At 37.3% G+C, this 27,886-nt stretch overlaps 1 protein-coding gene across 1 annotated transcript; it reads right to left on the bottom strand.

The window, feature by feature from the left end:
- Positions 1-676: 676 nt before the first annotated feature.
- LOC146862436 (uncharacterized) lies at positions 677-24,639 on the bottom strand. Its single transcript, XM_085643086.1, has 5 exons — positions 24,579-24,639; positions 22,276-22,388; positions 3,161-3,598; positions 1,990-2,205; positions 677-940 (listed from the first exon to the last, which is right to left on the bottom strand). The coding sequence occupies exons 1-5, from the start codon at positions 24,637-24,639 to the stop codon at positions 677-679; spliced, it is 1,092 nt and encodes a 363-aa protein (XP_085499212.1).
- Positions 24,640-27,886: the final 3,247 nt, after the last annotated feature.

Here is a 27,886-nt window from a genome sequence, read left to right as displayed (position 1 = left end):
TGGTCTCGGCATTAGTAAAGTTAGAGCTATTGGCATTGTTTATGACATTGTTTTTGGGTAAGTTTTTGTTGTTAAAACATTTAAACAAAAGGTATTGTTATTTCCAATGTTAATACCTTAATAAGTCTTAAATGCAACATTTATTGCCTTTGTACTTACAGACAGAGTTAGCTACACATATATTGAGTTAGCTATTGATACAGTAAATACTAATGTTTTTTTTGTACTGTTTTCTAAAGATAAGCAAACCATAATGTCATTAGCAATTCGAATAGCTGTAACTTTAACAATAGTAGTATTGTTGGGTGACCTACTGTTTAGATAGTGTACTATTAGTTGTGAAGAGAAAGGTTTGACTAGGACGTTCTATATTCTAAATGGAGGAGTAATTATCCTTATCCAAGTGCATTAAGTAATATTTAGAAATTATATATATTTTTTTTTTAGTAATACTAGTACCCAATTCTTGCCAAATGTATACATAAGTCATTGTGTAATTATTTATCCGAATGGCGCATATAAATACATGCAAGTACATATCAAACATTATTCCGTAGAAAAAATAAACAGTAAGTCAAATGTGATTTAAGATTTTTATTAACTAAAATATTTATTTTGTATGTATCCATTTTATTCAAAGTTACAAAAGTAGTTATCTTTTTGCATATTGCATAATTTAATCTTCGTCAAGAATTTCGACAATGTGTTCATTTTGAAATATTATATTTAGTGTTTTCGGTAGATGTGGCATAAGAGCCTCTGAAAAGTCCTCAATATCTGCTGGAATTTGTAGGTGGTCCATTAAAAGCGCATTGCTTATTTGTACCGATTTTAAATGTTCATTATCGTGAATTTGTATGGTAATGGTGCTTTTTTCCTGAGTTGTATTTTCGAGTCCATATATAGTTATCTGCAGTTGTTCTTGGGGTGGCTCAATTTTCTGCAAATAGAAAAAAACATCAGTTATAAAACCCATTTTTTACTGTCTATTTTTTTTTTCTATATTTTAACGTGCTTTTGAAAGAAATAAAAAATTTCTTTGAATGCTGAAGGAATTTCTCCAAGATTTTTCTGTGAATTGCATTTGTTCTGCGCGGTTCAGAGAATGTGAAAAATGTAGTTGAAGGCAAAGACCCAAAGTGCGTACTTATGTGTTCTTACCTATGGAATTTATGAAGAAGGTGTTGTATTTTTTTTGATGCAGAGTGTTTCTAAATGTAATGCAAGATGATGTAAAGGTGTCAGATATTTATAGAAATGTATGTTTATATGGCACATTTTGTGAAAAATTTGCAATAGAATTCGAATATGCACAGGAAAGTAGTGAGAGAGTGCAAATAAACTCCAAGTTAAGTAATAGGTAATGTAAAATCGAAAAGTGCATTTAAGGCAGTTTTTGATTAGTATGTATTCCAAAAAGGTAAATATAGACATAGATAGAGAGTTGGATGTTGCTTTGCTTGAGATGTAGTAATGTATGATTCTGGAGCTATTCTAATAGTAAGTCAGTGCTATATATAAAGTAAGATATTTTATGTTTCCATGTGTTTGTAGGTAAGGTGTAGATATGGACAAAAATAGTTTATATGGCATGGTTATGGACTAGCATTTTAAAATGTGTGCAAAATTATTATAATGAAAGGTGTAGTATGATTTGCAATGTATTGACCTACATGTTTTGAAGTTTGTCGTTAGGTGTTGAGCTGTAGGAAAGGTAAACAGAAAAGTTGTTTGTGATATTTCGAGAGTGTTTTGTATGAATGTATATGCATGTATTTAAAGGCGATATAGTATTTTGGTGTTTCATCTATGTGTATGAGATTTATGTGTAGAATTCCAAATTGTATGCTGAAAAAAGAGCCACTGATGTTACTACGTGTGATATAAAAATGGTGAATTTAATGAGTCTTCTGTTCTAGATGTGTAAGTAATTTCTTTGCAAAGAATACATTTTTTGTTTTTCGCATTGTCTTTTTACTTTGTACTTACTTGCAATTGTGTATTCCGAGTAGAATTTAATATTTTTTCGTTGTTAAATTCATGCACTGTCAGATGGGTTATTTTTATGTAGCTCCCAAGTTCGATGGGAAAGTCCGCTGCGTCCCTCCACAGTGTTATTTTCACTGAGTCTGTTGCATCGTTTACTGTTATTGATTTTAGTTTTGTTTCTTGTCCTCCAATGAATACAGTTTTGGTTTCTTCCTCCTGTCAAATTTGATAAACAATCATTGTTATTGGTTCTTGCATAGATAGTATACACTTGTGCTGTATCTTTGTTTATTGGAGAGAACATGCGAGTGAAAAGTTTGTTGATTGTTGTGGTGTATTAGTTGTGTAATAGTGTGTGCTACAGTGTGTATGTTAGAGAGTGTGCGTTAGAGACTTTTGTATGGAAGTATATATATGATATAATTTGTAGGAGAGTGCACATAAAAGAGTAGATGATGATATTTTGTATAGCTATCATTTTTACAAGTGTTTGAAATAAATAGTAAAAATACTTTACATGTTTGAAACTTGTGGGACTGTTCCATGTAATCAACACTTTACAGTGCATTTAGTGTCCGATGTGTATTTTTACAGATGTTAATGTTTTTTTTCGTAAATTATATTAGTTAAATATAATTTAGATTGTAAAATGAGCGAGTAGAGTTGCTAGGATATTGTATGTGTTGTGCAGTAAGTATAGTGCTATTAGCAGCAATGTTGTGTATTCTATTTGAGTTTCTACATCGATTAGTCCTAAATATAGCCTTTAGATGTTATTTCTCTATAAAAAATTGTTGTATGCTTGTAGTAGATTGTACTACAGAGTATTGGCAAAGTTTAAGTAGCAATGAATGAGATGGAGAGTGTCCGTTTTTAACTATTTGTAACCTTGTGGTGTGTGTAAAAGGAGTAAGCAACAGCTATTACTTGAAATGTTTGTAGATAGTATGTGTGTTGGAGTGAGTGTTGTATATAGTTTATAGTAAAGTGTGCTGCTAATAGTGTGTGTTTTAAAGAGTTGCAGTTACTAAATGGGTTTTGAATGTATGGTATAGTGGTTTGAAGAGTGTGATTACAAAGTGTGTGTGGCAGATAGTGTTGCTGATAGTATGTAAGTTTACAGACTACTACATGCAATAGTTAAGCACCTTAATTTTTTTATGATACGTACCTCTGATATTGTCCCTAATATGCTCATCAATGTCCGTAAATTAGCTTTTCTTATAGTTTTTATTGGAGAAACTGGGGGTGCAGGCGGCTGTAGCAAATATACTGCTTCTTGGGTTATTGTTTCCGGGAGCGTTAATGGTGGCATTCTCGAAATCTTTGTTTGTTTCGTTAAGATGATGACATTGTTCTTGTTTATAAAATTCCGAATTATAATTCCATTCCCTTCTTTTGTTAGCTTGAAAAAATCATCATTGTAGCAAGTTCCTTTAATGGACCCACTTTCATCAGCAAGAGCAATGTGGAATAAAATCTTATTTTCTTGCTTAGCGTTTTTGTAGTGTGTTTTTGCAGAGCATTTGACTATGTTTGCTCGTATTGCTTTTTGATACGGTTTGCTTTCCTCGTGTTTGGTTTTCTTAATTTCTTGTATAGAAATCATCTGCAACGAGACAAATAATGTAAGTAGACCTTCTGAATCTAGCATGTAAAGAAAGGAAATTCCTAAAGCAAAATAACATACAAATTGATAATTTCAGCTTATTAAATAGCTACCCATAATGCTTTGTGATCGCTATAGTAGGACTCTAGTATACCAAAGTGAGTTATCTCTTCATTAACATATATATGGTCTAAGGTTGAATTGTAGTCTGTTGTGTAGTTTTGTATTTTTTGGTGACATTGAAATTGGTTTTGCATGTATTCTAAAAGTAGTGTTGCATTATGTGATACTTGTGCTAAATCTATGTTGAAGTCGCCCATTATTATATATTTGTAGTTTGGGTAAAAGCTCAATACGCTAGTTAACACTTGAAAAAGTTTTTGTAGTTGTACATGTGGTGGTCTGTATATTATCACAAATAAGTAATCACAATTCTTTATAAATAAAGTAAAATGTAAAATGTCAATTTCGTGCTGTGTTTCATAAATTGGCAAAAGGCAAATATTTTTCTTGTAATAAACAGCAATCCCATGCTTGGTATTTTGATTATGGAATTTATCAAATAGCATCAGATGATAGTGGTCAATATATAATGAATGACTGTTCCCTTCCCTAGTTGTGTTTATTTCATTGAGACATATAATATCTGCCTTCATGATATTTGTGTCGGCTTGTATAGCTTTGTGATTTTTTTGTAGTGACCGTATGTTGTGTACAATAACATTAAAGTTTAGCAGATAATTACATAATTGTGGTACTGATATTTCTAATAGCATATCTGTCCTTAAGCGGGCCATTTCTTCATGAACCTTTGGGTGGACAACTATTTTGTCCTGCTTAAAGTTTTTAATATATATGTTTTCTAATGATTTTGCTCTGCTTAAAGCAACATAATGCAAAAGATGTATTTTACTATTGTTAAAATGGATGTAAAGTGGTTCAATAGTTTCTCCTTGTGTTCTATGTATAGTACGTGCAGATGATTGGCGTAGTGGGAATTGCTTGCGTATTATTGTTATAAATTTTTGTGTAAATTGAAAATGTCTAGAGATAACATGAATTGGTGTCCAATGAGGTGAAATGTTACTGTGATATATGTGCCTATTTTCCTGTCTTGTTAATTTGCCAACATTTTCTTTATCAAAAAGAATCCATATCACATTTGGAATGCTATTGATAGTTTCTACTAATTCAACTATACCTGTTGCACCATTTGTTAAGCCATCGTTAACATTGATATTGCATGTTAGATCGTATCGTAATTTTAATGCAATATGCAATATAAATGGCAGGCCCATGGTCTTAGTTGCATCTGCAGGTAATTGCATTAGTATTTTTTTTTTTACAATTTCGCTTAGGTCAGATGCAACTGTATCTATTGCGGTTGATGTGTATACAGGGTATTTTGTTATATGTTGTAACAAAACTTCATTATTAATATTATTAACCTCTTTGTTTGTTGCCATTATATAAGGGATGGTTTTGGTAATGTTTTGGGGTGGGTCTTGCTCGCGTGTTTGTATTTGTATAATATCGTCATTAGTTTGTTTTCCTTCTCTTAATCTATTTAGTAATTGAGCAAATGGTAAGTCGTTTAGCTGTCTCATAATTTTTGTTAATTCAAACAACTTAAAGTGTGTTTGCCATAAATTTGTACTTACTGGTCTGTATGAATGCCTAGAATTTTCAAATATGTATGTGTCAAATACTGGTTTTAACTGATAAAAATCTCCAATAGCTAATATGGATATCCCACCAAAAGGGAGTTTGGACATTTTAATTTCTTGTAACCTGTTATGTATAAAATTGAAAAGATTTGCCCCTACCATTGATATTTCATCAATTATCAGCAATTTAAGATGCAATAATTCATTTTGAAGTGCACTCCTGTTCTCATGAGTGAGTGGTTTATGAGATAGCGATTGCGAAACTGGTATTTTGAATGTACTATGTAGCGTTTTACCATGGATGTTATGTGCTGCTTTGCCTGTTGGAGCTGTAAGCAATACATAAATGTTATCAGGATTTTCCCCTGCTTTGGTATTGTAATAGCGTAGTAATGTTTGGTAAAGGGCTGTTATAAGGAAGCTTTTCCCTACTCCTGCACCACCTGTGCAAAACGTATAGCAAGGTGTTTCTTTGGTTTTTATCCAATGCAAGTGATGGTATATAAAGTTAAGTTGCTCATCTGTAAGATTTTGCATCAAACTGTGATATTGGTCATCTGGCATTATATTATTGGTTAAAAGTTCATCATTACTTGTACTTCTAATGCCTAAATCAAATGATAAGTCATATAATAGTGGTTCATTTGTTTGAACTTCAGGACAAATGTTTTCGTCAGTTTCTATATCCATTGGAGGTATAAGTAATGCGTCCAATGTACAGTCTCCATTGGCATTAGGTGTTAAAGGGGTATTATGCCTATTATACTTAGTATGATTAGCGTCAACTATATTTTGAAGTTCTAGGTATTTTTCATAATATGTTTCCTTATTACCAATAATTTGATTTTCTACTCTCCAGGGATAATAAAGCATTAGCAATTCTCTGTAATAATTTTCAGGGTCATTTTTTTTATTAAACCTGCAATACCGAATTATTTTTTGTTTTTGCCGCTTTGTATAATCTGTTTCTGCAGTTTTATTTGGTATATTAATTTCAAGTTCTTCCTCATCCGAGCTATAAAAGTTGTTTTCGGTGAGGAAATTATCATGGTCTGTTGCATTTTTCTGCTTTCTTTTTTTATGATTTCCATGATACATAGATGCATAGTCAGCTAATGTACATGTTTCCAAATCTGTAGGACGTTTGCTGTACTTTACTATTACATTATCATATTGTATTTGATTGGATGTATCAGGTAACAAATTTATAGTCTCAATGTCTTTTAATAAGTAGGTACGCTTTTCTGGAGGGCTTGTATTAATGAAAACATACGATCTAGAACTTTTGCGTAAAGGAATTTGAAGTATAAGATAGGCTGCTTCTTGCGCGCTTATTTCTGTACAGTTTAGGAATTTGTTACCTATATGCTTAAGCTGCTCTTTTATGCTTGGATTGTGATAAACTTCTTTTGCTGCTTGTGCAATCAACTTGCTCATTCCACGCTGTGATTTACTAATATATGATACTATATATACGGCACATGCATATGCGTCTAAGATGTATTGTATATCAATGTTTGCTTGCCATGCTTGTAAAATTGTCGTATTTTAGTTATTAATAAAGCATTCAGCTGGTGTTCTTTTTAGGAAAATTGTATTTTTTTCTATAATGCAGCGTATACATCTAACATATTGACTTAGATCTAGTTTCATTGTATCTAAAAACTGTTCAAAGGAATAATGTGAGAACTCTTGTGTGTTCATAGTTAGGTGGATTAGTTCGATTTTCTGTAAGAGCTCTTGATCAGTTTTGTCTAGTAGTAATGGTTCCAGTATAAAAGTTTCTGGCATTGGATATTTTGGGTACTGGTATTTGCATGTTCTTTTATGTTTAATACGACAATTTTTGGTATGTCCATGCTTTTGTAGTGGCAATAAAGGCTCGATATTTGTATCTTGTTGTTTTGCACAGGTTATATATTTATCTATAAAAGCTGTAACAGTAGTAACTTCTGAAGTTTCATACTGTGGAGCTCTTTCAATCCATATTATAGCATGTATATGTGGTGATCCTCTTTGTTGAAATTCTACTCTATAAAAGTAATCTATCACCTTGCCAATTGGGTTACTTTTATGCAGTAATATACAATTAAAGAATTTTCTAACTTGAAAGTCAAAATGTCGGGCACAAGTAATGGGATTTCTCTGTATTAATTTGCATTTTTCCTCCCATGACATTTTTTTGAATTCTTCTTCTGTACATTCTTTTTTTTTCTCAGTGCGTAATAGTATGTTGATTAAATGATACCATTTAGTTTCTGCTGCTGATAATGTTAAAAAAAATGTTGGTATCCCTAATTGTCTTATCATAGCAAATAAGTCTTTTTTGCATTGCTCCCAATATGGTGGTGAGCCACGTATTGTTTTTAGTATTTTATATCCCTCATTAAATTGGAAAATGCTATCTAATTTTTGTTTGATGTCTTTTGCTGTAATAATGTTACCATTGGTAAAATATTTTCTAAGTGAGATGTATATTTTGCTCTGTATTTGCTTAATATGCAACTTTTTCAATTTGAAGAAAACATTTGTCATGGACTTTGCTACTCTTAAATCATAACTTCTTAATTCCCATTGACATATTGTACTGTAATGTATTGGTACATGCCTTTCTTTGTTTGTTGGCCTTCGCTTCCCACAAAAAATAGTGGGGAAAGCTAAATATTCAGAATCTTTGTCTTCATATAGACCCCTTGGTGTGTTATATTCTGCAGGTGCCAAGTTAATAATGTTAATGCTTTCTGTAGTTATAGTTTCATTAGTTAGCATAGTATCTAAATTCCCAGCTGCAATGTTGTCTGATGAATCTGATGTATTGTTTGCATGAGAAGTGTCATTACAAGGTGGCATATTCTCTGGTGTATATTCCCAATCTTTATTAACAGTGACTCCATATTCTTGGAACATACTGCTAGTAGTTGCTAAATATAGAGCTGCACGCTTTACTTTGTTTGGCCTTACATTTTCGAAATGGGTATAGGATTTATAGCTTAATTTGCGTTTTAATTTTATTGGAATCGTCATGTTATCATTAATTTGTCTTGGTAAAACAGTTACAGTTGTCATAACATCGGCAGGAACGTTAACTACTGCACCTGAGAGAGATTTTTGGAAGCCTCGCGGCAGCGTTCTGATTTGTAAAAAAGGTATTCTTGGCGATACTAATCTCTCTTCTAAATTATGCAAGTGTAATTCAGGTGGGATATCAGGAAATGTCATCCCATTATAGAAAGAACATGGTGGTATTTTGTCCTTGGCAATATAGTTGTAACATGTCCGGCATATATCTTCTGTTTGATATTGACTAATGTTACATTCTATGAATTTAGCCCTTTTTTTTAACTTGTGCGTTGTTTGCAAACTTTGTTTATGCCACAACTGATTGCAAATAGTGCAAGCATACTCTGGGCCATATTTAATTTGTGCATGGAAAGTACTAATTGTGGCATTTGTCAAAGATGTTATATTTGTGGCATTAAGTGTATTTTCTGTTTCTTGTTCATGCAATCTTTTTCTGTTACAGTTATTTGGTTGTACTTCTATTGCATTTGGTTCATTGTGAATCCCAGCATTATGTGTAAATGTGTTTGTTATTGGATTGGGATTGTTAATAGCTATGATAGATTCAATATGACTTGTGGTTGTGGAATTCTCTGTATGCATTTGCCTATCGCTGTTGAGTGTTTCTGTAATTGTATTTTCTAGTTGTAACTCTATAGGTGTGATATGTATAGAGGCATGTAGAGTTAACTTAGTAGTATGGATATACATGTCTCTTATAGGTGTAACTTTTTTCTCTCTATGTTTTCTTTGTGTTGTCTCAAGTGACAATTTGCTAATTTTGCGTACTGTAACTGGAGTGAAGTATAAAGTAAAACTTAACGAATGTGGTACTTTGTTCTGGAGAGCCAACGTTCTGATGTAATCAATAACCTGCTCAGGTGATTTGATTTGTAAAGCAATAGAGGTCCCCTTAGCAGGAGGTATTATTTCCTCATTTTGGCTATTTGAATTAAATACAAAGTATGCATGAATCGTTTTGAATATTGAAATAGTGTATGCATTAAAACAAATCAATATACCACTGTTCAATTGCATTGAAGTAAGGGTTCTCAAAAGCCTTGCATTTTGCATTTCTGTTTGCTTTTCCTCCAACGTTATGCTCTTTTTTTGCTTAATTGCATATATAACGCCATTGTGCTCTATGTAATTGGGTAAATATTGTGGTTGCATACAATTTTCTTTATTAATTGACTGCATTTCAATATATAGTGCATTTCCAAGTCCCATAATAGATTGCAAGTCTTGACTATCCCAACTATGTGCGGGTTTACAGTAGTTATGTAGAATAGCAAATAGACTATTTTGTATAGATTGTGTACACCTTGATGGTAGTGTAAGATTTGTTTGTGTTTGCTGTTTGTCTGTACTATATACGACATTTATATGTTGTTGTGTTTGTGGCCAAAAAGTTTGTTCTATGTTGTTTCTGATGTTAATATGCATTTTTGACAATATAGTCTTGGGGTTATTTTTTGGGCTAAGTATTTTGTTACCCTGAGTGTTAGGTTTGTTTGTAGGATGGGAGCTTTGTATATATGCGTTATTATGCAAATCACTTGTTGAGCCTGTGATGTTTTGTGTCTGTATGTTTTTTGTATCACAACTCGTGACTCTTGTGTTGTGTCTAAGTGTATTTCTAAGTATATTTGCGTATGTCGGAGTATTATGTGAGTTACTTGCATATTCTGTTGTATCTATGCTAGTGCAGGTAGGTAGCGTCAGTTGTGCAGTTGTTATAGGCACAATGCAATTTTGTGAGGGGGGAATATGCTGATCACTAGCTAATGATGCTGATGGCTGAAGAGTACCTGCCTTTAATCTTTGGAGGCAATCTCTTTCATTTTGTATGCGAGTTCTTAATGTGTGTGTGAATAAATCTGTACATGCTTTAGTAGAATGCACATAAATATGCTTGTGTAATATGGCACTTGCATTTTTCTCTGCTATGAGCATTGCCTTATGTAGTGAATCTTTTTTAATTGGAATTATATCTATTGGAGTTAATTCATATGGTAAGTAATTACTATTGGGTCGCTTTAGACTATATGCCAGATTTGTTATGTACTGTATAAGCCCTTCAAATGATATTTGTATGGTAATACATGTCCCATTTGGGTGAGGCATTCCTGTGGTGTCGCGGCTATGCGAGTCAAATACAAAGTATGAATTTTCGCTGTGCATAATAGCTATAACATACATATCCATGCAAAGTAAAACACCGCAATGCAAATTGAGTGCAGCTCTCAATACTGTTTGCATATTTGGCGAAGATGGGTCAAACTGTTTCAGTATATCCCCATAAGAAGGTTGTTTAAGCTTAAGCGAATAGATAGTGTCATTGTGTTGGATATAATTTGGTAAATCATCAGGATGCATAAGCTGTTCTTGATTTATGGAATGCATATCTATATATAAAGCATCCCCTAAGTCCATAATGGCATGTAAATCTTCTACAGTCCATGTATTAGCAGGTTTGTAGCTATTGTGTATGATTGCGAATGTGCTGTTTGGCAAACATTGTTTGCCCCGCGAAGTAGGAGAAAATTTGTTATGCCCTTGATGATAAGCTGCCTGCAGTATTTCCATGATATTAATAGCGACACCAAAATATTGTTCAAATAAACTGCCGGTATTAAACTACCTATTATAGGTTTGTATTGTAGCGTTCTTTGGATGCTGTATTTCAGTGTTGTAAGTTTCTTGTATGGACTATATATCTGTATGCTTCTATACAAGTATAATGCTAACTAGCATATATTAAAATTTATATACACTTTCTAACTTTTCTGAGTAGTTACTATTTATTTGTATAGCTATAAAAGGTTCATGCAACTTCCCTTGTGCTGCTAATAACAGTAAGTAATAAATAGATGCTGTTCAGCAAACTAATTTCTGTGAGATAGGTTAGATGTATACTTTATTAAATTTATGCTATATGCATAGGATTCTAAAATGAATAGAAGTGTTTTCTAAGCATGCATTTGTTGTGTGTTTCTATACGCTTGTAGTGTTTCCACGAATGTTGTGCTTTAAGCAAAGGTCAGTGTTTCTTAAATAGTCTGTGAATGATGTTTACGGATTTGTAAGCACTAGACTTTCTCAACAGCCTATAGGTATCGTTAACAGAGGTTATGCATGCTGAAAACAATGAGTATGTTTCAAAAAAAATATATATATATTCTAATGATCCCAACTGATTTGTTTTCACCATAGGCTGGTGTATCAACAATAAATTAAGATACTTTCACCTTGATGCCTTGAAAAAGAATGCGCAACTTCTCACAGTTATCTATGGAAGAATAAAAACAAGTATTAATGTTGATTTAGCATAGTAATATACAGTAAGTTGTCAATAGTAACGAAATTAAGTAATTTTTGCATGGCTCATAAAGTTGGTAGATGTAATGGAGGGAAAACACAAGTAGAAATTGTATCCCAAAGAGCAATACAGATGTAATAATATGGAGATGGTTTGTAGTGTAAGGTTTCTGTCGAGTATGGTAGAAAAAGTGTTGTAAAATGTAGCATAGTGTAGACAATGTGTAGCCAAAAAAGTGTACATCGAGAATGTGTAGCAGAATGTGAAGAAAAGAGTAGTAGAGTGTTTTTCTTAGAGTATAATATTTAAATAGTTTCATTAAAAAAGACAAACAGTACGGTACAAAAACAAAGGCAATAAAACTTGTCAGTGCTTCACATAATTCATCCCATGGTAGTCTGCAGCACGGAATTATGCAACATATTGGCGCATGCGCTAAGGTACAGGGGCTAAGGCAGAGGCGCAAAGTAACACGTGTCATGCCACATGTGTGAAGTCACAGAATGTGTGTGCTGTAAAGAGTAGATGGAAGAAATTGTGAATGAGAATGTATGCTAAAGAGTGTGTGGTACAGAATGTGTAATAGAGAATGCATGGTGTAAAAAGCATTGTGGCCAGTGTGTGCTATTACAGTTGAAAACAGGGACAGCAAACTGAAAAACTTTGAGAAAAAGTTGACAGAGCCTCACGTAAGTAACCCCATTGGAGTTTGCAGATTGGTTCTCACCTGCATGCTCACTTTCTCATCATCAGCTATTGTCAACTTAAAGGTTTAAAGTTTGAAAAAAGCTAGGTAAACAAAGAGGAGAGTAAAGAAGAGGCAGTGTGTCATACGTCAAGGAGTAGCGAGTGGAGTAAGAGTAATGTATGTACAGTACAATTTTAAAGGATAGTAGTAAGGATAAAGACAGTAGAGATGTAACCATTAGCTCTGGTGCATGTTGTGAAGATGTACACAAAAATGCGTGCAACAGGTAGTATGGTAAACATTATGTATAATCATAGTGCATGAGAGTGTGCAACAGAGCGCGTGCAATAGAGCGCATGCAACAGCATGCATGCAACAGAGCGCATGGAAAGGAAAGAGGGCGCGTGGAAAGAGGGCGCGGGGAAAGAGGGCGCATAAAGAAATAGTCTATTAATGGCGCAAACACTGAGCTATCTAAAGGATAAACTTTCTTAAAAATTTGACAGTGCCTTACCATAAGTAACATCATTGCATTGTGCAGATTGGTTGTCATGTGCATTCTGACTTTCTCATCATTAGTTATTGCCAACAAATAGGCTGGAAGTGTGAAAAATTTGGCAGAAAATAAAGTGAGAATAAAGAAGAGCCAGCATGTAGTATACATGGAGTAGAAAGAGCAGTAAGAGTAGTGTGTGTAGTGTTGGCTTGATAGTGAAGGCTAGGAGGATAATAAAGGTAGTAGAGTTGTAAGCATTAGCTAGGGTGCATGTAGAGGAGATGTGTATTATAATTTGCACAGTAGCTAGTATGTTAAAGTGCATACCAAAAGACAGCGTGTAGTATTGCATAGAGCGTGTGGCAGAGAGGCTGTGGTAAAGAGCTGGTAGTACAGAGAGTGCCATAGAGGCTGTAAATATAGTGCGTGCTATAGAGTATATGCACCATGTTGTTATATGCGCTAAGTTACACGCGCTAAGTTACCTGCGCTAAGTCACAGTTGCTAAGCCACATGTGTCAAGTTACACAATGAGAGTACTGTAGAGAGTGGCTAAAAGAGTGTGAATGAGAATGTGTGCTAAAGAATGTGTGGTACAGAATGTATAATAGAGAATGCATGGTGTAAAAAGCAGTGTGTGCTATTACAATTAAAAACAGGGATAGGAAACTGAAAAACTTTAAGAAAAAGTTGACAGAGCCTCACGTAAGTAACCCCATTGGAGTTTGCAGATTGGTGCTCACCTGCATGCTCACTTTCTCATCATCAGCTATTGTCAACTTAAATGTTCAAAGTTTGAAAAAGCCAGGAAAACAAAGAGGAGAGTAAAGAAGAGGCAGTGTGTCATACGTCAAGGAGTAGCAAGAGGAGTAAGAGTAATGTATGTACAGTACAATTTTAAAGGATAGTAGTGAGGATAAAGAGAGTGGAGATGTAAGCATTAGCTGTGGTGCATGTTGAGAAGATGTACCTAAAAATGTGTGCAACAGGTAGTATGCTAAAGATTATGTAAAATCATAGTGCATGAGAGTGTGTGTGGCAGAGAGCATTTAAAAAGTGCATGCAACAGAGTGTGTGCAACAGAGTGTGTGCAAAACAGTGTGTGCAAAAGAGTGTGTGCAAAAGAGTGTGTGCAAAAGAGTGTGTGCAACAGAGCGCGTGCAACAGAGCGCGTGCAACAGAGCGCGTGCAACAGAGCGCGTGCAACAGAGCGCGTGCAACAGAGCGCATGCATGCAACAGAGTGCATGGCAAAGGAAAGAGGGCGCGTGGAAAGAGTGTGCGTGGAAAGAGGGCGCGTGGAAAGAGAGCGCGTGGAAAGAGGGGGCGGGGAAAGAGGGGGCGGGGAAAGAGGGGCCGTGAAAGAGGGGCCGGGAAAGAGGGGCCAGGAAAGAGGGGCCGGGAAAGAGGGGCCGGGAAAGAGGGGGCGGGGAAAGAGGGGGCGGGGAAAGAGGGGGCGGGGAAAGAGGGGGCGGGGAAAGAGGGAAACTATATTGCTATCTAATAAATTCAACTGCTCTAACGTAAAAGTTGCCAGCGCCTCATGTTATTAACACCATTCGAGTTTTCCGATTGTTTTGCATGTGCATGCTTACTTCCCCATCAACAGCTAATGCCAAATGTGGTTTATATTCACATTTTCACGATGGCACACAGGCATTTACATAAACCTACACATACACACTGCTTCATTCAATCGTGAATTTAAGTACTCCATGCAAACTTCCCATTTTGCTAAATTCTTTAAAATCAATAATACATTATTTGATTGTGCACAGCCATCTATGTATTGTTTTTTTTGGCCCAACTCTTTTCTCTCCCCTTTCCCATAGCAAGCATTTGTTGAGGAAGTTTCCCTCAGCCTGCCCCACGCTCTTCAGAATCATGGGTGTCTTTTTTTGCAACTTTTCTCTTTTGCCCAGCCGGACCCATATTTGATGGTGGGCATGTTTCTTCTATTTTATCTTTGGCCTTTTCCGGCTTATGTTTATGGCTGTGAGGCAAATTCTTCCTGAAGCAGTATGGCAAGCAATGTGCTATGTTTTTTGGCTGTTTTGTTGTTTGCTTGCTTTTTATCTAACTTTTTGTTTCTCGAGCTTAAGCGGTGTGGGTCATTCCGGTGCAGCGGCGTGCAGGGAGTGCTTTCCTCGGTAAGTATGGTGCTGTTTGTGGGACTTAGGTAAGGCATATTGTAAGTAACTCATTTTTTTTTTCTGTTTCGTTACAGGTCTTCAGCAGTGAGGGTCGTTCCAGTGCGGCGGCATGCAGGGAGGCTTTTCCTTTGTAAGTATGGTGTTGTTTGCGGGACTTAGGTAAGGCATATTGTATGTTTTGTAACTAACTGTGTATCTTTGTTTAATTACAGGGCTTCATCGTTCTGGGGTGCTACGGTGGAGATGCCTACATGGAGCACTTTCCCCAAATGTATGGTGCTGTTTGGGCTATGCATCTATTAAAAAAAGCTAGCATTAGCTACGATGTTTAAGAGGTGTGCTACAAATGGTGTGCAGTAAAGTATGTGTATTGAGAGTACGGGGAAGAGGGCGCGGGGAGGAGGGCGCGGGAAAGAGGGCGCGGGAAAGAGGGCGCGGGAAAGAGGGCGCGGGAAAGAGGGCGCGGGAAAGAGGGCGCGGGAAAGAGGGCGCGGGAAAGAGGGCACGGGAAAGAGGGCACGGGAAAGAGGGCGCGGGAAAGAGGGCGCGGGAAAGAGGGCGCGGGAAAGAGGGCGCGGGAAAGAGGGCGCGGGAAAGAGGGCGCGGGAAAGAAGGCGCGGGAAAGAGGGCGCGGGAAAGAGGGCGCGGGAAAGAGGGCGCGGGAAAGAGGGCGCGGGAAAGAGGGCGCGGGAAAGAGGGCGCGGGAAAGAGGGCACGGGAAAGAGGGCACGGGAAAGAGGGCGCGAGAAAGAGGGCGCGAGAAAGAGGGCGCGGGAAAGAGGGCGCATAAATAAATAAATAATGTATTAATGGTGAAAACACTGAGCTAGCTAAAGAAAAGTTGCCCACAAAGTTGACAGTGCGTTACATAAGTAACACCATTGCATTGTGCAGATTGGTTGTCACGTGCATGCTCACTTTCTGTTTATTGGTTTTTTTTGACAAATAGGCTGAAAGTGTCCAAAAAGAAGTGGAAAAAAAGGTGAGAATAAAGAAGAGACAGTATGTAGTATACATGAAAAAGTAGTTTTGAGCAGTAAAAGTATTGTGTGTAGTGTTTGACTGATTGTAAAGGATAGGAGGATAATAAAGGTAGTAATTGGAAGCATTAGCTATGCAGCATGTAGAGGAGATGTGTATTACAATGTGTACAGTAGGTAGTATGTGAAAGCGCCTGCCAAAAGATAGCATGTAGAAAAGTGTGTGGCATACAGTGTGTGGCAGAGAGCCTGTGGTAAAGAGCTGGTAGTACAGAGAGTGCCATAGAAGCTGTAACTAAACTGCGTGCTACAGAGTATATGCACCATGCTGTCATATGCACTAAGTTACATGCGCTAATTTACCTGCGCTAAGTTACCTGCGCTAAGCCACATGTGGTAAGTTACACAATGAGAGTACTGTAGAGAGTGGATAAAAGAGTGTAAATGAGAGTGTGTGCTAAAGAGTGTGTGGTGTGAAGTGTGTTTTTGAGAATGCATGGTGCAAAATGCATGGTGTGGAGTGTGAGCAATTACTGTTGAAAACAGGGATAGGAAAAAGAAAAAATTTCAGAAAAAGTTGACAGAGCCTCACGTAAGTAACACCATTGGAGTTTGCAGATTGGTTCTCACCTGCATGCTCACTTTTTCATCATCAGCTATTGTAAACTTATAGTTTGAAAGTATGAGAAAAGCAAGGGAAACAAAGAGGAGTATAAAGAAGAGGCAGAGTGTAGTATACATAAAGGAGTAGCGACAGGAGCAAGAGTAATGTATGCAGTGCACAAATAATAAAGGATAGTAGTGAAGATAAAGGCATTAGAGATGTATGGTGCTGTTTGGGCTATGCATGTAGTAAAAAAAGCTAGCATTAGCTACGATGTTTAAGAGGTGTGCTCAAAATGGTGTGCAGTAAAGTATGTTTATTGAGACTACGTGTGGAAGAGGGCGCGGGGAAGAGGGCGCGGGGAAGACGGCGCGGGGAGGAGGGCGCGGGAAAGAGGGCGTGGGAAAGAGGGCGCGGGAAAGAGGGCGCGGGAAAGTGCGCGGAAAAGAGGGCTTGGGAAAGAGTGCGCATCAAAAAATAGTGTATTAATGGTGAAAACTCAGCTAGCTAAAGAAAATAGTTGCCCACAAAGTTGACAGTGCGTGACATAAGTAACACCATTGCATTGTGCAGATTGGTTGTCACGTGCATGCTCACTTTCTGTTTATAATTTTTTTTTGACAAATAGGCTGAAAGTGTCCAAAAAGAAGGGAATAAAAAGTGTGAATAAAGAAGAGACAGTATGTACTGTACATGAAGAAGTAGTTTTGAGCAGTAAAAGTAGTGTGTGTAGTGTTTGACTGATAGTAAAGGATAGGAGGATAATAATGGTAGTAGTTGGAAGCATTAGCTATGCTGCATGTAGAGGAGATGTGTATTACAATGTGTACAGTAGGTAGTATGTGAAAGCGCCTGCCAAAAGATAGCATGTAGAAAAGTGTGTGGCATACAGTGTGTGGCAGAGAGCCTGTGGTAAAGAGCTGGTAGTACAGAGAGTGCCATAGAGGCTGTAACTAAACTGCGTGCTACAGAGTATATGCACCATGCTGTCATATGCGCTAAGTTACATGCGCTAAGTTACCTGCGCTAAGCCACATGTGGTAAGTTACACAATGAGTGTACTGTAGAGAGTGGATAAAAGAGTGTAAATGAGAATGTGTGCTAAAGAGTGTGTGGTGTGAAGTGTGTTTTTGAGAATGCATGGTGAAAAATGCATGGTGTGGAGTGTGAGCAATTACTGTTGAAAACAGGGATAGGAAAATGAAAAAAATTCAGAAAAAGTTGTCAGAGCCTCACGTAAGTAACACCATTGGAGTTTGCAGATTGGTTCTCACCTGCATGCTCACTTTCTCATCATCAGCTATTGTCAACTTATAGTATGAAAGTATGAGAAAAGCAAGGGAAACAAAGAGGAGTATAAAGAAGAGGCATAGTGTAGCATACATAAAGGAGTAGCGACAGGAGCAAGAGTAATGTATGCATTGTACAAATAATAAAGGATAGTAGTGAAGATAAAGGCATTAGAGATGTAAATTTGCTGTGGTGCATGTTGAGGGGATGTATATAAAAATGTGTACAAAAAGTAGTATGCTAAAGAGTATGTGAAATGATAGTGCATGAGAGCGTGTGACACAGTGCGTGCAACAAAGCGCACGCAACAGACCGCGCGCAACAGAGCGCGCGCAACAGAGCGCGCGCAACAGAGCGCGCGCAACAGAGCGCGTGCAACAGAGCGTGTGCAACAGAGCGCGTGCAACAGAGCGTCACACGCGCTAAGTTACACGCGCTAAGTTACACGCGCTAAGTTACACGCGCTAAGTTACCCGCGCTAAGTTACCCGCGCTAAGTTACCTGCGCTAAGTTACACGCACTAAGTTACACGCGCTAAGTTACACGCACTAAGTCACACAATGAGTGTGCTGTAGAGAGTGGATAGAAGAGAGTGAATTTCAATGTGCGCTAAAGAGTGTGTGGTGTAGCGTGTGTTTTGGAGAATGCATGATGTGAAATGCATGGTGGCGAGTGTGCGCTATTACTGCTGAAAATAGGAATAGCAAAAGGTAAAACTTGTACAAAATGTTTGCAGAGCCTCACGTCAGTCACACCATTTGAGTTAGCAGATTGGTTCTCACCTGCATGCTCACTTTCTCATCATTAGCTATTGTCAACTTTTAGTTGTAAATTATGAAAAATCATGGAAAACAAAGAGAAGATTAAAGAAGATAAAGTGTGTAATAAACATAAAGGAGTAGCGAGAGGAGTAATTTATGTAGTATACAAATATTAAAGGTTAGTATTGAAGATAAAGGCAGCAGAGATGTATGCCAAACAGTGCATGACATTTTTAAGCTATGAACCATATGTTCTGAATGAAAAAATTCATTTTTTTCCAACGCGTGATTCCCCAAAAACAATTGCACAGTAGTATCTGCATTACTGCGGGTAATACATACATGAACGCCAATGTTTGTACAGCAAACACTAAAATTAAGTAACCTTCGAGGAGCAATGAAATAATTTAGAAAAGGATACCTCGTCCCGCTAGCGTACTTTGTGAAACCCCTCCCACCCCCTCCAAAATTCTAACAAACATCACATGACAAAATGTCACTGCTAGTATAAGCTTAACCCCCCTTCCCCCCCTTTTCGCCCCCCTCATCACACACTTGTTTCAGTTGGTTCCATTAGCATAGAAGCCTTAGAGATGTAAGTAAGGTAAAGACGCGTTTTAGACGGTACCTATACGTAAACAATGCACCTTGAAAGCATATGCAAAGAATTCCAACCGGAAGATGGTAAATGTATTCAAATGTCAAGAAAAACGAATAGAAATAAAGCCAAATCTATAGAATGCGTGCACCATAACTGCAATCATAGGCCAAAAGTCAGATCCAAAAGCAGGCATGCACATGAAAGCATTTCACATAAATGTTCCGCATCACAAAACACATTTTGCCAACAAAAGTAAAACAGTCGTAAGACATGTAAAAAGTAGCAAGCGCATTAATATTCCACTGGTGCGAAATTTGTATAATAGCATATAATTGCAGATGACTTGCAACAGTCGCAAATTTGCAATGCAATCGATGTTAAAGTATCTTATGCATAGAGTGTTTCAGTGAGGATGAAATAAGTGGCAAACTAAAGCCAAACGTTACCGTAATAAGGCTAGCATTAGTGCACATGACAAAATGTCACTGCTAGTATAAGGTTAACCCCCCTCCCCCCCTTTTCGCCCCCCTCATCACACACTTGTTTCAGTTGGTTACATTAGCATAGAAGCGTTAGAGATTTAAGTAAGGTAAAGACGCGTTTTAGACGGTATCTATACGTAAACAATGTACTTTAAAAGCATATGCAAAGACTCCCAACCGGAACATGGTAAATGTATTCAAATGTCAAGCCAAACGAATAGAAATAAACCCAAATCTATAGAATGCGCGCACCATAACTGCAATCATAGGCCAAAAGTCAGTTCCAAAAAGAGGCATGCATATGAAAACATTTCACATAAATGTTTCGCATCACAAAACACATTTTGCCAACAAAAGTAAAACAGTCGTAAGACATGTAAAAAGTATCAAGCGCATTAATATTCCTCGGGTGCGAAAATTGTATACTAGCATATAATTGCAGATGACTGGCAACAGTCGCAAATTTGCAATGCAATCGATGTTAAAGTATCTTATGCATAGAGTGTTTCAGTGAGGATGAAATAAGTGGCAAACTAAATCAAAACGTTACCGTAATAAGGCTAGCATTAGTGATGCAAGCAAAAAGAGCAAGTCAATGTACTGCATGTGCATTCGTTAAAGTTGGCCTAATATGTTTCGAAAGCTGTTCGGTTTTAAGCTAAAAACAAAATGATGGCATCTAAATGTTACGCTTACAAATCAAAATAAGCAGGATACCCAACGATGGCGAAGCGGTACCGTAATGTATACCGAAATACTGGCGAAAGCCAAAAGCATCCAGGTTATGTGCTGTCTATGTGTGTCCCTTCTAAATTCTGCCCAATCTACGCTCACCAAATATTTTATTGCAAACTTGACAAAAAAGCGCGGGTCGGAAGTTTAAATGCATTCAGTACGAAGCGCACTGTGGTAACTACAAAGCGCCTAACATGTTGCCAAAGGTTGAGATCGCAAAACCACTGCACTTGTCATTATCCAAACACGACAGAAATCGTTCAGTGAGTTCATTGTGTAAACGGAAATACAATAGAAGCTGCTTACCTTTTAGCAATAGAGATCGTTTTGGTCGTACTGGATGACCCACGAAATGTCTTGAATGTCTGCTCTCCCAGTTTAGGTCAAGGAAAAGAGAAATAAAAGGGAGTTAGTTCAAATGTTTTCTGAAATCTAGCCATCTATTCGAAAGGCAAATGCATTGTAAGTTGTATTTTAAGTAATAATTGTACGATTTCGGACAACAGAGCAAGTGTGCAATGCAATCCAGGGAAACGTTTGTAATGCAGTGTGCGCCTCACAAAGTATGCAATACACGCGTACCGTAATGTGTATAGTAAGAGTGGCAAACACCCAAAAACTGCCAAATAACGTGGTGTGCGTGCGTGCTCCTTATAAATCGTGTTAAATCTTTCCTAGCAAGTGATTTCTTTTCAACGATTGTAATCGCGGCTTCGAAACTTAAAGTCAGCAAGATACCAAACGATGGCGAGCCGGTACCGTAATGTATATATAAATCGCGGCGAAAGGTAAAACATTAATGTAATGTGGTGTGTGTGCGTGTCCCTTGTAAATTCTGCCTAACATATGCTAGTAAATCTTTTCGTTGCAGCTTTTAAATAAAAGTGCGGCTTTGAAAATTTAAAGCCATAAAGACACTCAGTGAACTTTGCTAATAAATAAAGCACATAACATGTTTGCAAAGGTCAACATTGGAAATTTACTGTACTTGTCATTAGCAATCCACGATAGAAAACGTTCGTTGAGTTTATTTTAAAGAGGGCAATACAATTGAATTTGCTTACCTTTTTGCAATAGAGATAGTATACTTCGTACCGGATGAACCACGTAATGTCTAGAAAGGCTGCTGTTCCAGTTCAGGTCGAGGAAAAGAGAAATGAAGCGTATTTAATATAAATGATCTCAAAAATGTAACCATCGATTCGAAAGCAAAAGGCATTTTAAGTTGTATTTTAACTAATAAATGTACGATCCCTGACAACAATAGCAAGTCTGAAATGTAAAGCATGGGAAAGTGTATTATGCAGAGAGCGCTTCACTAAGTATGCAATACACGGGAAACGCAAGCAAATTGGTACCGTAATGTATTTATTAATAGCGGCGAACACAAAAAGCATGCAAGGTAATGTGGTGTGTGTGCGTGGTCCTCACAAATCCCGTCAAATATTTATTAGCAAGTGTTTTTCTTTTTAAAATGCAAGTAATCGCGGCATTGACAATTAAAGGGAGCAAGATACCAAACGATGGCGAAGCGGCCCCGTAATGTATATAATAATCCCGGAAAAAGCATAAACATTAAGGTTATATGGGGTGCGTGCCCCTTCTAAATGCTGGCCAATATAAGTTAGTCAATTTTCCCGTTGCCGATAGTAAATAAAAGCGCGGTTTTGAAAATTTAAAGGCATCAAGATACTGAGCGGACTTTGCTAACAATAAAAGCGCCCAACATGTTGGCTAAGGTTAACATAGTAAAACACCAGCACTTTACATTAGCAAAACACGATACAAAACGTTCAATGCGTATATTTACAAAACGGCAATACAAATAAAGTGGCTTACCTTTTCGGAATAGAGATAGTTTAGCTCGTACTGGATGACCTGGAACCAAGCAATGTTTTCGAATGGCTGCTCTTCGAGTTTAAGTACAGTCAAACCGGAGGAAAGGGGAGTTACTTTAAATGAATAACAATAGAGAAGTAACACTTAATCAATCCATTTAGTGTGATTTAGCGTACAGTCCAGCCGACGCGTTTCGTCCTGAAACAGGACTTCTTCAGGGCTGTCAAACAATGAACAAAGAGATATATACATATAAATAACATCTATACACAAATACATATACATTTATAAAAACACTAATACATAAATATAAACACCCTAAGAACATGAACAAGACAGAGCGACATTTTTACTAAGATATATGGAAAGTAGTTCCAGATATGGAGTATATTCAAATCTATTGATCACTGTATTTTATTAGGACATTGAGCATTCGCTTGAGATACCCCGAGCAGCGTGTTGGTTCAATTGATTGTCCAAACCAAATTGCACGGTCAATCCAGTGAAAACATTTAGTATTCAAATAATGAAAAGAAAAAGAGCGAAAGATGAAGTAAACAGAGAATATGTATACACAAAAGAAAGAGGTAAGACGTGAGGAACAAGGAGAGGGACAACGGAAGAGGGAGCCTCACCTACCATAGAGAAAAGACGTAATTCATAAATGGCAGGGTCCTGGTGGGTTATTTCAATCCTTGTGAAGAATAAACAAGGATCCGGTGTATAATTCTGTCAGCTGTGCAGTAACAAAATAAAAAAAGAAGAGAACGGGGCGAGAGGGAGGGGGGGGAGGGGGGAAGGGGAGGGGAAGAGGGAGGGAGGAATGACTAAAATCAGTCATGCACTTAGAATATTAACCAGATAGGAAACCAAAAAAAGCTACTAACATTATGATAAATATATACTAATTAAGCCAGAACTGACTTACATATGGGCATCAAGAGCAAGTAAACAGTTCCTCATAGATATGTATCATTCCAAAGACGCTTATATTTGGTGGAAGTGTAGTAGTGACGAAACTTTGAAATTATTACTGAAATCGAAAAGAGAAGGAAACACCTAAATATACAATTGTGCAGTAAGAAAATACAACCAGAAAATCAGTAGGACTTAAAAGCGTTATTAGAAAGGGTATATACAAGAAAAGAAGCTTAGTATTACTTACAAAAGAGCACCACGTCAAGGTAAGTAATGCAGCTGCCAGTATCTGGGGGATAATAATCCCAGGTGTTCCACAGTCAAAATGATCTCAGACGGACATGATGTTAAGATTAAACATCATCACAAGATTCTAGAATGGAAATGAGTATTAGTATACATTTAATATACGTACATGTTTGGGGGTTTCGTGTTTCTTACTTTCATGTACCTTTTGGCAAGTAGGTTCCCTATTTCATATTCACGGGTTCTGCTTTCCCCTTCTCTTTACTCATTATTTATGGGTATTTTTGTATTCATGACATGGATTGTCAACTTTTTTCGGCTTTCTGATTCCACGCTTCATTTAAGAAGGAGTCTTCAGTCAGACATATTTATGCTCCGAATTATTTTCATTATCTCATTATCTTACACATATATATAACTCATTTCCATTCTAGAATCTTGTGATGATGTTTAATCTTAACATCATGTCCGTCTGAGATCATTTTGACTGTGGAACACCTGGGATTATTATCCCCCAGATACTGGCAGCTGCATTACTTACCTTGACGTGGTGCTCTTTTGTAAGTAATACTAAGCTTCTTTTCTTGTATATACCCTTTCTAATAACGCTTTTAAGTCCTACTGATTTTCTGGTTGTATTTTCTTACTGCACAATTGTATATTTAGGTGTTTCCTTCTCTTTTCGATTTCAGTAATAATTTCAAAGTTTCGTCACTACTACACTTCCACCAAATATAAGCGTCTTTGGAATGATACATATCTATGAGGAACTGTTTACTTGCTCTTGATGCCCATATGTAAGTCAGTTCTGGCTTAATTAGTATATATTTATCATAATGTTAGTAGCTTTTTTTGGTTTCCTATCTGGTTAATATTCTAAGTGCATGACTGATTTTAGTCATTCCTCCCTCCCTCTTCCCCTCCCCTTCCCCCCTCCCCCCCCCTCCCTCTCGCCCCGTTCTCTTCTTTTTTTATTTTGTTACTGCACAGCTGACAGAATTATACACCGGATCCTTGTTTATTCTTCACAAGGATTGAAATAACCCACCAGGACCCTGCCATTTATGAATTACGTCTTTTCTCTATGGTAGGTGAGGCTCCCTCTTCCGTTGTCCCTCTCCTTGTTCCTCACGTCTTACCTCTTTCTTTTGTGTATACATATTCTCTGTTTACTTCATCTTTCGCTCTTTTTCTTTTCATTATTTGAATACTAAATGTTTTCACTGGATTGACCGTGCAATTTGGTTTGGACAATCAATTGAACCAACACGCTGCTCGGGGTATCTCAAGCGAATGCTCAATGTCCTAATAAAATACAGTGATCAATAGATTTGAATATACTCCATATCTGGAACTACTTTCCATATATCTTAGTAAAAATGTCGCTCTGTCTTGTTCATGTTCTTAGGGTGTTTATATTTATGTATTAGTGTTTTTATAAATGTATATGTATTTGTGTATAGATGTTATTTATATGTATATATCTCTTTGTTCATTGTTTGACAGCCCTGAAGAAGTCCTGTTTCAGGACGAAACGCGTCGGCTGGACTGTACGCTAAATCACACTAAATGGATTGATTATGTATTTTGGAATTTCTATTTAAATGAAAATTAAAAATGTTCATAAAAAATGACCTTTGAAGAAATTTGTTAATTACATAGGACTTTCTTATTCTCATATTGTGTATGTGGTGCACCTTTGTTTCTTTGTTATATACTCTGATTCCCACGGGAATAGGCATTGTTACGGTGGGTGCCACAGAGTGTGCACACGTCTTTCCCTAATATACAGGGCCCGGATAGGGAGAGTAATAGAAGGTTAAGTGCTGGCCAAGTGAAGGTTCCACTGTGAGTGTTTGTCTTCCAAGAGAAGTAACACTTGTTTACGAACAGCACGCGTGTGAAATCTTCTTGTTGTCTAGCCGTATGCTAATGTTTGGGTGGTGGTCTTCCTTGGATGAAAGGAATGTCTGCCTGAGAGTGTGTGCTATCGTTAGCGAGGAGGTGTGAATTCCTGGTGAATTGAATGTGAAAGCATGCATGAGACAGATAGCGATCCAGCAAAAGGAAACGCGGCTCCAACCTGTCTGACCGCGTTCAAAGTTTTTATCAAAGAGAATTCACCGCAAATGCGCTGTAAAGCTTAAACCTCCTTTACGAACACAAAACATTCTAAATACAGGCAAAATACGAAAATAAGTAAACAGACTTACCTTTAGATGCCTTACCTTAGACCCGCCAAAAGATTAATACCTACAGAGTAAAGGTCCTAAAGCACGATGCTGCCCGGGATAGTCAGGCCCGCGGAAGTCCCTGTAAAACCCCCCCAAAAAATGTCTAAGTGAAATACGAATCAGACAAGATGTCTTATGAAAGATCCGCAAACACCAGCATACATACCGGCTGAAGTAATCTTTGCATGACGCTTCCCAAGGACGGATCGGCCCGGTGAATCCCTGTGAAAAAAAAAGTAAAAATACAAGCGTTAGATAAGGGACAGACAAGATGCTTTACTACAGAGGCGGCAAACGCATTATACATACCCATGGAAAGCAGTGCAAGCACGTTGGTTCCCGGGAACGAGCCAGAGAGAGGCATACCTGGAAAACAAACAGAAAGTAATTTATTCCAATAACAACCTGAGGTAATGCCTACAATTGGTGAACAAACTTCAAGTGACCCGTTTATAACTGCGTAGCACCTACCATGCGATCTGCAAAAGACTGTCACTCTCCCCCAATAGTAGATTCTGTTAAAAAACGTGCCCTTATGATAACTACCAAGCATTACAATCAAAGTAAACGCAATTTTACATTGAACATATTACGTTTCAAATAATTCAATTTAGCTGTCTGTAGCTGCGTCCGCCTACCGTGAGATCTAGAAAAGAGTGCCACTCCCACCACATCAGATCCTACCCAAAAACGTGCCCCACCCTCACCGTACGCAAATATTGAATTGCACACAATACACGTGACTGTACTTCCGTTAAAAATCCTGTATTCCAAAGAAATAAACCGCCTAACATACAACCTTAAAAAAGTGAACACATCCCCAAAAATTACAGCATCGATAACTCTCCAACATTCTAATTATCGTCAAAGTAATTTTAGAATGAACCTAAAAAGGAATAAAAGATTCGCACTTACCTGTCTGTAGCTGCGTCACTCCTACCGTCCGATCAGAAAAAGGATGACACTCCCAATACAGCAGATTCATCACAAAAACGTGCCCCACCCTGACGTAATCACATATTGAATGAAACACAATACACGTGACAGTACTTTCGTCACAAAACCTGTATCACAATCAAATAAACGTTCTAACATCCAGCAATAATTAATCCCCAAGAGAACATAACAGGTATAAAAGATTCGCACTTACCTGTCTGAAGCTGCGTCACTCCTACCGTCCGATCTTGAAAAAGATGACACACTCCCAAAACAGCAGATTAATCACAAAAACGTGCCCCACCCTCACGTACTCACATATTGAATAACACACAATACACGTGACAGTACTTCCGTTACAAAACCTGTATCACAAGCAACTAAACAGTGTAACACCAAGCATTAAATAAGGTAACCTTTCATTACAAATACATCATCAATAACTCAAACATTATAATCCCATTAAAAATTCTTGCAAATTAAACATAACAAATATAAAAGATTCGCACTTACCTGTCTGTAGCTGCGTCACGCCTACCGTCCGATCTAAAAAAGGATAAGACACTCCCAAAGCAGCAGATTCATCACAAAATCGTGCCCCACCCTGACGTACTCACATATTGAATCAAACACAATACACGTGACAGTACTTTCGTCACAAAACCTGTCTCACAATCAAATAAACGTTCTAACATTCAGCAAGAAATACGAATAAACTTAGAATAAAAATACATCAGCAATAACTCACAAACATTCTAATCACAGTAAAAGTAATTTCCAAAAAGAACATAACAGGCATAAAAGATTCGCACTTACCTGTCTGTAGCTGCGTCACGCCTACCGTCCGATCTACAAAAGGATGAGACACTCCCAAAACAGCAGATTCATCACAAAAACGTGCCCCACCCTGACGTACTCACATATTGACTAACACATAATACACGTGACAGTACTTTCGTCACTAAACCTGTATGACAATTAAATAAACAGTCTAACACCCAGCAATAAATACGACTAAGCTTTGAACCAAAATACCTAATCAATCACACAAACACTATAATCACATTATAAATAATTCAAAATCGAACATAACAGGTATAAAAGATTCGCACTTACCTGTCTGTAGCTGCGTCACGCCTACCGTCCGATCGGAAAAAGGATGACACTCCCAAAACAGCAGATTCGTCACAAAAACGTGCCCCACCCTGACGTACTCACATATTGAATCAAACACAATACACGTGACAGTACTTCCGTCACAAAACCTGTTTCACAAT

Source organism: Triturus cristatus, chromosome 2_2 (assembly GCF_964204655.1).
Source record: "Triturus cristatus chromosome 2_2, aTriCri1.1, whole genome shotgun sequence".
NCBI lineage: Eukaryota > Metazoa > Chordata > Amphibia > Caudata > Salamandridae > Triturus > Triturus cristatus.
This window is presented reverse-complemented; position numbering and strand designations above follow the sequence as displayed.

What these genes read in the sequence shown, in the direction of transcription:
- LOC146862436 (XM_085643086.1), bottom strand. Translation starts at nt 24,639, where the DNA reads ATGAAAAGAAAAAGAGCGAAAGATGAAGTAAACAGAGAATATGTATAC. An exon ending in TGTATACACAAAAGAAAGAG is followed by an intron (nt 22,389 to 24,578) that starts GTAAGACGTGAG and finishes ATTCATTTAAAG; the next exon opens with TAACTCCCCTTTCCTCCGGT. An exon ending in CTCGGAATACACAATTGCAA is followed by an intron (nt 941 to 1,989) that starts GTAAGTACAAAG and finishes TTCTATTTGCAG; the next exon opens with AAAATTGAGCCACCCCAAGA.